This window comes from Crinia signifera, chromosome 2 (assembly GCF_055691185.1).
Source record: "Crinia signifera chromosome 2, ASM5569118v1, whole genome shotgun sequence".
Lineage (NCBI taxonomy): Eukaryota > Metazoa > Chordata > Amphibia > Anura > Myobatrachidae > Crinia > Crinia signifera.
Genome location: NC_139218.1, coordinates 395,180,080 through 395,193,220, shown reverse-complemented (window position 1 = coordinate 395,193,220; position 13,141 = coordinate 395,180,080). Strand labels below are relative to the sequence as shown.

General features: G+C 46.4%; 1 protein-coding gene across 1 annotated transcript in view; it reads left to right on the top strand.

The window, feature by feature from the left end:
- LOC146059259 (odorant receptor 131-2-like) overlaps positions 1-12,497 on the top strand; it is a 17,567-nt gene extending 5,070 nt beyond the window's left edge. The window contains exon 2 of the mRNA XM_083171362.1: positions 11,325-12,497. Within this exon, the coding sequence (XP_083027488.1) occupies positions 11,354-12,277 (924 nt within the window). The 5' untranslated portion in view covers positions 11,325-11,353 and the 3' untranslated portion in view covers positions 12,278-12,497. The remainder of the gene's footprint in view (positions 1-11,324) is intronic.
- Positions 12,498-13,141: the final 644 nt, after the last annotated feature.

The following is a 13,141-nucleotide window of genomic DNA, read 5'->3' as shown; positions in this document are numbered from 1 at the left end:
ACAGCAAGTGCTGGGCGTACACCTCGTACGAGCGCTTAGAGATGCTCACATGAGAAACACTCTTAAGAAATAAGCAAGTCTCAAGCTTCATTGACCAGTTGATCACCAGCCGCATGATCGGACCGGCATTCGGGCGGGCAATCAACATGCGCAACGGCTAAAAAACTTCCAGCTGCACGCAATACACGCCCCTTCTGTCATTTATCAATTATCTGCCTACATGGCAGCAGCGCGGGAAGCGCACTTAGCAAGTTTAACCTTTTACACTACTCTGCGCGCCTTCCTATTTCACTGCTGTAACACACAATTGCGCCACTATACATAAATGCTAATATGAGCAAATTCCAATACTGAATCCTTCTACCAGCAGAGGGTGTTTGGTCGGCTGTCCAGCCGTCCGCAAGCTGGAAGTTACGCTGGAAGTTACGCTGGAAGTCCGTGCGGACATTGTAAGTGCCGAACGCGCACGGGAGCGTACGTGCATTAGTACACCACTCCCCTTTGTGTGTTGGTCCATCCGAACGGAATCAGTGGCCTTGTAGGCGGGACTTCGCTCACTGTGTGTGTGCGCGTTTCAATCGGTCAGACACGTGCGTACACGTATCCAATGGAATGAACCAGAATAAGGCCCTAAAGGTCAACATGCAAATGATTGACAGAAATGGTCAACATAAGTTTTTTGTTTTTTTTGGGGGGGGGGTATGTGACCCCACTTTCGGGCAAGGTGGCCCGCTCCGCACTCGCCAGAGTTTACGATTCCCAATCATGCATGGTAAATACTGCAAAAGTTCATCAAAATAATAGAAGATATGCAAAAAGAGTGTGTCAATGAACTTGGTGACCTCTTGCACCAGGCAAGACTGAAATTTTCGGTATTGTGAATAAACAGCTCAATATACTGTCCCAAGAAAAGGGTTCAAATGGAGCATTGGTGATTATGAGGGGGGGGGGGGGGTTATCAACAGACTGTACATGTGTACTCCCATTAGTATGCATGTGCAAAGCCGTCCTTTGATAAATTCCTGCTACTTTTTTATCGCTGGCCGTAGGCAAGTTGATTGACAGGAAGCCGGCATTTGGGTGTGGTTTCAGTGAAAAAGAGGCATGACCAGACAGTTTAGGGGAAGTCATGTGATGTCAGCTCCGAGTAAATTTTAAGCTACAGATGTAGCCGCGGCCATCCTTTCTGGGGGTTGGCAATTCTATCACCAGCCCCCTGCCAGCGGCCGGCTGGCAACCGCGTGAGATGCATGTGCATCCCAGTTCCTATCGCCAGGGCTGCCACAAGGAATTTTGGCGCCCGGGACTGATTTACAGTCAGGGCCCCATGGGTACCTCCATGGACCCACATCATCATTCAATTTCCGCCCGACTCAGCACGTCCCGAAGAACAGCATGGCTTCTTTAATACAGGACTCCAGCAGCCAATTAAAATGAAGCACCGTCGGGTTAGCCAATCAGAGCTCCTGTACTGGCAGCCGCTCTGATTGGCTAATGGTACACAAGCTCTGATTGGCTCAAAAGCAGAGGCAGCAATTTAATTGGCCGCTGCCTTCCTGTATCGAAGAAGCCAGGATGTGCTTCGGGACCTGCTGAAGACCGAGCGTAGCGCAGGCAGCACACTGCGGAGGATTGCTGTGGGTAAAAGTAGCTGCCTGGGCCCTTCCAGAGGCCAGGGCCCAGGACAGCTGTACCCGCAGCACCCCCTTGTCGGCGGCCCTGCCTATCGCCGGCGCTCACCAGTGAAAGGGATCTGGCGGGCACCAGGCAAAGTTAAATCCGGCTCCATCTGTACTGTACGCACAGTCTGCACACACTGGGAAAATCATTCAATGGTGGCGGCCTGTAAATGGATTGGCAACTAATCGCCAATTCAGCTAATTTTAGCAAGTTGCGCTATGCAATTTGCATGCCGCAGGGCAACAGGGGAAAAATCATTCAATGGTCATCAACCATCAAATTATATTTGCCCCATACGCTCCTATGCGAATGGAGGTTTATGCTCATTTGCATTGCGGTGGGGATGTTCGCACGATGGAAGCCAGGGCTGCCATCAGAAATTGCGGGGCCCGGGCCTGTCAAAATAGACAGGGCCCCAGGCCCCCCTCCCTCTCCCTCCCTGTCATCCTGTAGCCAGTGTAGCAGTTTCCTGCTCTTCCAGATGGTGTCTCCTCTGCAGGCTGCTTTCTGGTGCATGACAGGAGGCTGGAAGGTGGCGCGTGGCAGGCAGCGGACGAGCCGTGGTCCACTGCTGACAAATCAAGGAGGCTGGCTAGCGGAATGCGGCAGGGCCCATGTGAGCAGCATGCAGCAAGGCTTGTGACTGTTCTGCCGCTGCTCCTCGTTTGTCATGCGTAGCGTGACGTTATTCTTTCACACCGCGCAGTGGGGGCTTACTGTGCCAAGTCCCGGCGGCTGGCTTTTGTCTGAAGGATGTGACTGCGTGCCGCATCGGCTGCCGGGCCCGTAATGAACTCTGAGCCGGGCGGCGGGCTCAAGGACAGTAAAGGGGTGTGGGTAAGTGACCGTGCTGCTGAGGATAGAGCTGCCTGGGCCCTACCCTCTGTCAGAGCGGCAGGGCCCTGGACTCAAGTACCCCAAGACCCCCCTGTCGGCGGGGGGTCAGCATTTCCTCGCCTTGCTTGCGGCATTATATGGCAACTTGAGTCAGGCTCCATGTTCTATCCTGGACATCAGTAATTTGTGAGGAAACGAGTGATCTCACCGTAATTAGGGATAATCCATCAGGTTGTTCATATGAAAGTTCTACAGAAGTAAAAACATGCCAGCGGGGAACGCTGCTAATGATGGAAGTGAAATTGGTAAACGGCTGAATTCCTTGGCCCCAAGGGCCACACAATTTTTCACTAAACAGCACAGATCCCAAGCGAGCTGATGAGGCAGATAAAGTTGAACACATGAGATATTATAGACAGATAACCAGCATATAAATGTACCAGATCCGTGCTGATTACTTAGAACACTAAGCAGGAGCAGCACAGACCACATCTGTAGGTACTGTAGGTATGTACTGTCTATCTGTAGGTACTGTAAGTATGTACTGTCTATCTGTAGGTACTGTAGGTATGTACTGTCTATCTGTAGGTATGTACTGTCTATCTGTAGGTACTGTAGGTATGTACTGTCTATCTGTAGGTACTGTAGGTATGTACTGTCTATCTGTAGGTACTGTAAGTATGTACTGTCTATCTGTAGGTACTGTAGGTATGTACTGTCTATCTGTAGGTACGTACTGTCTATCTGTAGGTGTAGGTATGTACTGTCTATCTGTAGGTACTGTAGGTATGTACTGTCTATGTGTAGGTACTGTAGGTATGTACTGTCTATCTGTAGGTACTGTAGGTATGTACTGTCTATGTGTAGGTATGTACTGTCTATGTGTAGGTACTGTAGGTATGTACTGTCTATGTGTAGGTATGTACTGTCTATCTGTAGGTGTAGGTAGGTACTGTATATGTGTAGGTACTGTAGGTATGTACTGTCTATCTGTAGGTATGTACTGTCTATCTGTAGGTACTGTTGGTATGTACTGTCTATCTTTAGGTACTGTAGGTATGTACTGTCTATCTGTAGTAGGTACTGTAGGTATGTACTGTCTATCTGTAAGTATGTACTGTCTACCTGTAGTAGGTACTGTAGGTATGTACTGTCTATCTGTAAGTATGTACTGTCTACATGTAGTAGGTACTGTAGGTATGTACTGTCTATCTGTAGGTACTGTAGGTATGTACTGTCTATCTGTAGGTATGTACTGTCTACCTGTAGTAGGTACTGTAGGTATGTACTGTCTATCTGTAGTATGTACTGTCTATCTGTAGGTACTGTAGGTATGCACTGTCTATCTGTAGGTATGTACTGTCTATCTGTAGTAGGTACTGTAGGTATGTACTGTCTATCTGTAAGTATGTACTGTCTACCTGTAGTAGGTACTGTAGGTATGTACTGTCTATCTGTAGTATGTACTGTCTATCTGTAGGTACTGTAGGTATGTACTGTCTATCTGTAGGTACTGTAGGTATGTACTGTCTATCTGTAGGTACTGTAGGTATGTACTTGTGGTACCCGGCAGAGAGTCCCCCTGATTAAAACGCGGAGGATTAACTCTGCAGCGTGGCGGGGGTTAACTGCCCTCCCCGCAGCTGCCGCTGCTGCTGAGACCAGGAGCGGGACTTACCCTGCAGATGAAAGAAGGAGCCCGGCCAGGATTGGAGGAAGCGGCAGCGCGCGGAGAAGCCGGAAAGGAGAGGGGTCAGAGGTCACCGGCGGGCGCGTGAATAGGCAGGACAGGGAGAGAGGAGCTGCAGCCGGAGCAGTGTCTGGGAGCGGGGGTGGAGAGTCAGGCTGCTGGACGGGAGCAGCGTCGGCAGGAGAGGAAGCACAGCGGCGGCAGAAGCTGGGCAGGGGGACGCGACAGAGACGGAGCGGTGATGGACAGCTCCTGTCTCAGCGTCCGGCGGCACATAGGACCCTCGCCCCGCAGTGCCACGCTACCAGATACCCTGGCCTCCGTCACCTACAGGATAGCCAGTGGGGGCCAGCGTCCAACTGTGAACACAGCAGCAGCAGCTCAAGGGCAGTGACAGCCGGAGTGGAGAGAGCTGACAAGCCAGCATCCCAGGCAGCCCAGAGACACGTGAGTCGGCCAGTGTGGCCTTATACAAAATCTTCCTAAGGGGAGAACCATTGTGGGGCCCTTCTAATTACATGCACCCGGACCCTGATTGTACACCCCCCCCCCCAGCCGAGTAGACCTCACCAGGACCTGCCCTCATCTACCTACACCAGGGCAGGACTTCTTTAGCCCTCACTGAGCCCCGTCATATATATGACATTGACAAACAGCCACTCAGGCTCCTCCCCGACTACCAGGGGAATTGTGCCTCTGAACTGCCACTTAGGGTATAGTGACGCTACCCAGAATTGCCCCAGGCAACTATACTACCTAGGCTATTGATCCATAGGAAGGCCTACTTGGTGGTAACCCAGGATACTAATCCGTAGGAAGGCCTGCCCAAGGTAATATCCCGGCTACTGATCCGTAGGAAGGCCGGGCGGTCTATTAGAGACATTCCACAGGGAAAGTGTACATTCATTCCTGTTTAACGGCCGAGTCATAGACCTCGGTTCTGTAACGATCATTGGGTACCGGTACCATTGGTCCATGTAGGGTTAGGTACAGTACACCTTGCATTATGTATTAGTAGTATAAGTTGAAATATAGGGGTCCGTTTAGTACGTTAACAGAAATGATGATGTTGGTTAGTCCCGTATAGGCTATTATTTGTAGCGTATCCAATGTATGCAAGATTGATACATTTATTGTTGTAAGATCACCTTGTTTATTTGTTTTACTGCAGCGATTTGTACGGCTGTCCGTGGGGAAGCTGTAGTCGTGATGTTTGCCTGTGTTGAGTGGCGAGTAATAAAATGTATCCCATTTTATTGCATTTGCTCCCTCGACTCTTTGTCCACTATTGCTGTCTAATCCCCTGGATGAGAAACCCCCCCAACCGTGCGGTTACCACATACTGTCTATGTGTAGGTACTGTAGGTATGTACTGTCTATGTGTAGGTATTTACTGTCTATCTGTAAGTATGTACTGTCTACCTGTAGTAGGTACTATAGGTATGTACTGTCTATCTGTAGTATGTACTGCCTATCTGTAGGTACTGTAGGTATGTACTGTCTATCTGTAGGTACTGTAGGATTGTACTGTCTATGTGTAGGTACTGTAGGTATGTACTGTCTATGTGTAGGTATGTACTGTCTATCTGTAAGTATGTACTGTCTACCTGTAGTAGGTACTATAGGTATGTACCGTCTATCTGTAGTATGTACTGTCTATCTGTAGGTACTGTAGGTACTGTAGGTATGTACTGTCTATCTGTAAGTATGTACTGTATCTGTAGATATGTACTGTCTATCTGTAGTAGGTACTGTAGGTATGTACTGTCTATCTGTAGGTACTGTAGGTATGTACTGTCTATCTGTAGGTATGTACTGTCTATCTGTAGGCATGTACTGTCTATCTGTAGGTACTGTAGGTATGTACTGTCTATCTGTAGGTATGTACTGTCTATATGTAGGTACTGTAGGTATGTACTGTCTATCTGTAGGTATGTACTGTCTATATGTAGGTACTGTAGGTATGTACTGTCTATCTGTAGGTATGTACTGTCTATCTGTAGGTACTGTAGGTATGTACTGCCTATCTGTAGGTATGTACTGTCTATCTGTAGGTACTGTAGGTATGTACTGTCTATCTGTATTTATGTACTGTCTATCCGTAGGTATGTACTGTCTATATGTTGGTACTGTAGGTATGTACTGTCTACCTGTAGGTACTGTAGGTATGCACTGTCTATCTGTAGGTAATGTAGGTATGTACTGTCTATCTGTAGGTACTGTAGGTACGTACTGTCTATGTGTAGGTATGTACTGTCTATCTGTAAGTATGTACTGTCTATCTGTAGTAGGTACTGTAGGTATGCACTGTCTATCTGTAGTATGTACTGTCTATCTGTAGGTACTGTAGGTATGTACTGTCTATCTGTAGGTACATACTGTCTATCTGTAGGTACCATAGGTACTGTAGGTATGTACTGTCTATCTGTAGGTACTGTAGGTACGTACTGTCTATCTGTAGGTATGTACTGTCTATCTGCCAGGATAGATCAGACATTGCTAAAGTGTTAAATTGGGGTGTGGTATGAGCTGCTGAGAGGTAGAATTCCGATGGTCATTAGTCTGAGATCGGAAACCCGACCGGCATGACTCCAATAGGTTATCCCGAGAGACCCTATACAGCAAGCTGTACATCAGTCTACATCAGTAGTAGGGACATTGATGGAAACACTCTTAAAAAAAAGAGTTGTAGAATATCTCAAAACCAGCAATTTACAGGATCCGAAACAGCATGGGTTTACTGGGGGAAGATCATGTCAAACAAATCTTATTGACTTTTGACTGGGTGACTAAAGTAATAGATCAAGGTGGGGCTGTAGATGTAGCTAATCTAGACTTTAGTAAGGCTTTTGACACTGTCCCACATCGCAGACTGTTAAATAAACTTGAAAGCTTGGGATTGGATTCTAAGATAGTTGAATGGATAAGAGCGTGGTTGCAGGACAGAAAACAGAGAGTTGTAGTAAATGGAGTACAGTCACAGGAGGTAAAGGTTACAGGGATCTGTACTTGGACCGGTGCTTTTTAATATCTTTATTGGTGATATTGCAAATGGAATGAGGGTAAAATTTGCCTTTTTGCAGATGACACAAAGGTATGCAACAGGGTAGACACACCAGGAGGGGTAATTCAAATGATTGATGATCTAGGTAGAATAGAGGAATGGTCAAGAGCATGGCAACTACAGTTTAATGCCAAAAAATGCAAAATCATGCACTTGGGTCTCAGAAATCCAAAGACTAAATATAGGACAGTATAAATGGCACTATAATGGAAACTACTGAGGAAGAGAGGGATCTAGGTGTCACTATTTCAGGGGAGTTAAAGGCAGGTAGGCAATGTACTGTAACAAAGCAATGAAGAAGGCAAGTCAGATGCTTGGTTGCATAGGGAGAGGTATCAGCAGTAGAAAGCAAGAAGTAATAATGCCACTGTATAGGTCATTGGTACGACCTCACCTAGAGTACTGTGTTCAGTTCTGGAGGCCATATCTCCAGAAGGATATAAATACATTAGAGACTGTACAAAGAAGGGCAACTAAAATGGTGCATGGCCTACATCACAAAACATACCAGGAATATAAATATCTTAATATGTATACTTTAGAGCAGAGAAGGGAAAGGGGGGACATGATGGAAACTTTCAAATATATCAAGGGTTTTAAAAAGGTACAGGTGGGAGACATTCTTCACAGGAAGAGGAGCAACAGAACACGAGGACATGCACTGAAACTAGGGGGAGGGAGGTACAGGTGGGAGACATTCTTCACAGGAAGAGGAGCAGCAGAACACGAGGACATGCACTGAAACTAGAGGGAGGTAGACTCAAGGGAAATCTGAGGAAGAATTACTTCACATAAAGAGTAGTAGATAAGTGCAATAGCCTCCCATCACAGGTGGTAGAGGCAAATACAGTAGAGCAATGTATACATGCTTGGGATAGGCATATTGATATCCTTACAAAGAAATAAGGATCAAATATGGTTTGAGGTAACATGTTTAAAAAAGGGGCAGACTAGATGGGCCAAGTGGTTCTTATCTGCCGTCACATTCTATGTTTCTATGGTTCTTTCTACATGGATCTGTGTAATTTGTGCCTACAGATGGGACTGGGCTCTTCTTTGCTGGTGAATCGCTAGAACGTCACCGCTTGCGATCCGCCAGCAGCCCGGCTCACCATCTGACTGAGACGAGCGTGCGTCTCACATGCACACGCGTCTCAGTTTCTGTCGAGGGGGGGAGACGGGAACCCTGTCCGTCTCCGCTTCAGGGAGATTGACAGGGTTAGGGGGGGTGCGGGGAGGCGGCGGGGACCCCGGGTGACCGCCGACAAGCCGGCGGTGACCCGGGTGAATCGATCGGAAGGGGACACGCGCGCATCTCGTGCGCGCACGTTTCCTTCTCGCTGTACAGATGGCGGCTGGCGGGGGATGACGGCTGGCATCGCCATCGCCATCCCCTGCAAGGATGAGTCCTGCCCCATCTGTAGGTTTATTTCCCCTTGCACACCTGTTGGTCAAAAAATGTGTTTTGTGTGGAGAACATTCTCCTTCTTATATTCCATTCTGTGGTCAGAATATTGTCTGAGTCACAAATAGGGCCTTTGTTGTCTAGCATTTCATTCAGTTCCTTATTCAGAAGCGCCAAGGAGCTTGTAAAGATCCCTCACTGCTGCCCAAGGTGTAGATGGAGTCAGGGGTGTAAGTTTGCCCCAGTTGCCCGGAGGCAAGATAAATATTGGAACCCCTCCATACACACACAGCAACTTATATAAATATATGTATGCATGTGTGTAAGTATGTATGTATGGTATGTATGTTATGTTTAAAATAAAGAGAGTCTGATGTCTATGTTCTTACTAGGAGGTGAAGTCAGCCACAGAAGCCATATTAAAGGCTTTCAATGAACTGATTTAAATTTGCAGGGGAGGAGAGTTGCCCTCTTGGGAGCAGGAGCCTGGTGGCAGAAGACTCCATTGCCTCCCAGAGTTACGCCTCTGGCTGGAGGTTCCCTCTTTATCATGAACCATCTCAGAATGGGAGTACATTTGATAACCTGCTGTTTCTGAGACAACCTCTTTGGAACTAGACTCTACTGTTCCTATATTTAGACCAGCAGTCGCCGTACAATCACGGCACTGATAGGCATGCCACTGCATCTGGGTGCTGGTTCCCTGGCTGCCATGGGGGACAGGGTACTTCCGCCTGGTGGCGCCTGGCCTTACAGTGTTCATTCCACCCGGTCCGGCGGCAGCACAGTTCCCCCTGGCAATATCCGGACAGGTCCCATCACTTCCGCCAGCCTGGCGGCATCACTTCCGCCCTGCGGCATTCTCTCCAATGCCAGCAACCCACCCGGCAGTTGTTGGGGATGCCGGACAGTGCACCCTTCACCACCTGCTGCAATCAGAGCAGGGGGGCTGGCGCACATTGTGACAACTGATTGGTCATCTCATCCCTTTTAAGGGAAGCGGCCATGCACAGCCCCGCCGGGGATATTGCAATGCTTTTGTCTTCACTTGCCCTCCAGCCGGCTCCTGTCTTTCCAGACAGTTTCTGTCTTCGCTGCAGCTCCTGTATTATTTCTGGTGCCTGGTCGCGTAAGTGCTCTAAATTCGTCTTTATCTTATTTTTCGTGTTCACATTATCATCTGTATTTCTTCTGGTTTATTGGGAATACTTTTCCTGGCCCATTCTGGGACTTCCACTCCAGAATGCTCCCAGGGGATGTTTCGGGCCAAGGTACTCAGAGGCTTATTTGTTTCTCTTTCTGGATGCTATTGTGAGTACACAGGTAATCCTTCTTTTTTGTTGTTTGCCGTGCTGTTCATGGTTTGCTGTGTTTATTTTGGTTTGCTCTGTTTTTCCTTTTGACCAGTTACCTCTGAAGATTGCTGATTCCTTGTCTTCTCATAATACCTGGTTGCACCGAAGTTGGGGCGGACCTAATTCGCCCCTTCAAACGTGGCAATTAGAGGTGAAGTCTTAGCTATTGCAGGTTTCAATCATCTGCCAGAGGGAGTCAACAGAGGTAGCGTAGGGCTTGCCATGGCTGTTCTAAACAGCGGTCCTGACTGCGGGTTCACGCCCGAACACCAGAACATTTTCCAGAATCATTACACCATACTAGTACCCACAATACCTCTCGGTAGCCACCCTAATGGTCTCTACTCTATGGTGCAATTTTATGGAAGGAGACCCTTGTCTAACAGCTTTGGCCACTACCTGCTGTCTCTTAGTAATCCCTACTTTTGTAAATCTGTGGCATCTATCACCCTGTAGAAATTATTTTAAACTTTAACATATTCCTTCCCTGGCGCAGTTCCAAGATAAAGTTGACGGCCAATCCACTCAGAGATTTAAGGAAATGTTTGTCTGTTTCTCTAGCTGAAAGACTCCACTCTGATGTAGTTGACCAACCCTCATCCTCACTGTTTCTGCGGTAGGGTCAATCTGTTGCACCACTTAAAAGGTTCCACTCCTCCTCCCTTTGTCTGTGTTAGAATGGGGGACAGATGTCTATGTTTGTGCAGATTGTGGAGGGTGTGTGTGTGTGTGTGTGTGTGGGGGGGGGGGGGTGCTGCTGTGTCAGTTCACCACCCCCTGTCCCCAACACACCCCCAACTGTTTCTATAACCCTTTAAGTGCCAATGGAATTTTTCAAAATTGGTGTGAAAATTACCAAGCAAACATTTTTATTCATCATAATGACCAGTAATGTTACCTTATATAGGAAATATAATCTTTTTTACACAACATATTTTATTTTAATTTATACAAATGTACATTTCTAGCAGAAATTTTACGCATCTCACAGAAATGTTAGCACTCAAAGGGTTAAAGGTTTATGAAGAGGAGTCTATCCATATTGACGCTAGTAGCTATACAGTATTTGTACACCATTGGCCACTCTCACACCCTGGTATATGTAAATTAACATGAAAACTTTTCATCACATCCACAGAAATGTCCTAACCATAAACATTAATTTCAGTGGGTCAGTACATAGATTTTCACATAACTTCCCTTGAGCCACAAGCAGGCAGATTAATATAAATGTATTTTATGATGGTTTGCCCACCAGAAGGAATAACATATTTAAGTTTCTTCTTTCAACAGAGAACAATTGGAGATTTGGACTTCGACAAATGGCTAACTCCACCCAGTCCAACAGCAACATTACTGTATACTTCAATAAGTCGACAAATCGTATACACATAGGTTTCTTTTTCGTGATGATCTCCTTGTTTTGTATCTTCATTTACTTCACAAGCGTTATACTGAATGCCTTTTTTACGGTTCCTCGGGTCCGAGAGAACCCCCGCTATATGCTATTTATTCACATGCTTGTCAATGATGTGGCGTATCTAGCAGTTTCTTTTCTTATGTTTCTGTGTGTTACAAACTTTGTATACATGCCTTTTCCGATTTGCTACACAATTGTCACGTATGCCACATGTGCATTTAGGATTGCCCCGTACAATTTGGCGATCATGTCTTTGGAACGCTACGCAGCCATTTGCCATCCGTTAAGACATACGGAGTTGTGCACCCCGCAGAGATCCAGTTCCGCTATCGCCCTCATGTGGACGGTGGGGCTCATTCCACAACTCGCCGATTTTATTGCATTTAGTTTTTCAGTGGAGAAACGCGTCTTTTCATTCAGTATCATCTGCAACTGGTCACGATTAATAGTGAATGAGGTGCAGGTCGTCCTAAGAACAGTAACCATAGTAATTAGCTTTATCGTGGTTGGACTGATAATCGCCTACACGTACATCAAAGTCATGATCGTTGCTCAGAGGATTGCTGCCAGGAAATCTGCTTCTAAGGCTGGAAAAACCGTCCTGCTCCACGCGTTTCAGCTCATGTTGTGCATGTTGTCTTTAACTTCTACAATTACTGACAAATATTTGACACCATATATTTACTATATGCCATTGATCAACTTCTTCCTGCTTATGTGTATTCCCAGATTTATAAGTCCATTGATTTATGGAATTAGGGACGAGGTCCTTGGTAAATATATCAGAAATGCGTGTTTATCATATAGGTCTGCATCTGTAAAATGATGAAGAACATACTTCATGAGACATGTTATTGAATTATAATACACACATATATATAAATATACTGTATATATAGTGGCAGAGACAGCATCTCTCCACATGAGAGTAATGTGGAGGATTCAGACCAGGTTTTGGAGCTTGTGTAATTAGCAGCTTTCCTGATACTGTATAAGGGTTTTCAGGGCATGGAGTAAATGCTCTTGATGGTGGATTCGCTGCCCAAGTGATAGGCCAGGGTGTGGGATATGGGACGGATCACTGGAGCTTCAGGAACTGCTTGTACTATGCTGTGACCTGTATGCTGTAACTGTCATTGCTGTTCTGATTAAGTGGTACGCTGTTTACCTGCTATGAAAATAAAGGCCAAGACTTTATCTGACCCAGTGTATGTGCTCCGTTCATCACATTTGGCAACGAAACAGGGACACACAGCTCGAATTTACAATACCGTGAACAAACAACTGGTAAGAACAGCTACTGTACCTGTGTATAAAACTGGCAAGTTTTCCTTGGTTACACACTGGGCAGTTGGCCTAGGAGCCAAGAAGGTTTAATTAGAGTGTGTCTCGAGTACTGGTTAGCCTTCTTAATTTGTGCCTGTAGTAGATGAACAGGGCAACTTGGAGTTAATATCAGCCAGTCTTAAAGGGCCATGATACCATTTTAAAATGTGTTTGCTGTGTTGTGTTGAGTAGCCAGTAAAGCAGGCGAGTGTCAGCTTGTTCTGTTTTATAAGTCTGCCACAGTATATTATGCCTCCTAAGTTTGCCCTTAAAGGAGAAACACAGGGTAATATGGAGGAATTACTGAAAAGTTTGATGAACTGGCATCATGGCAGCAGAATATGCACAAACCCAGATACAGGGC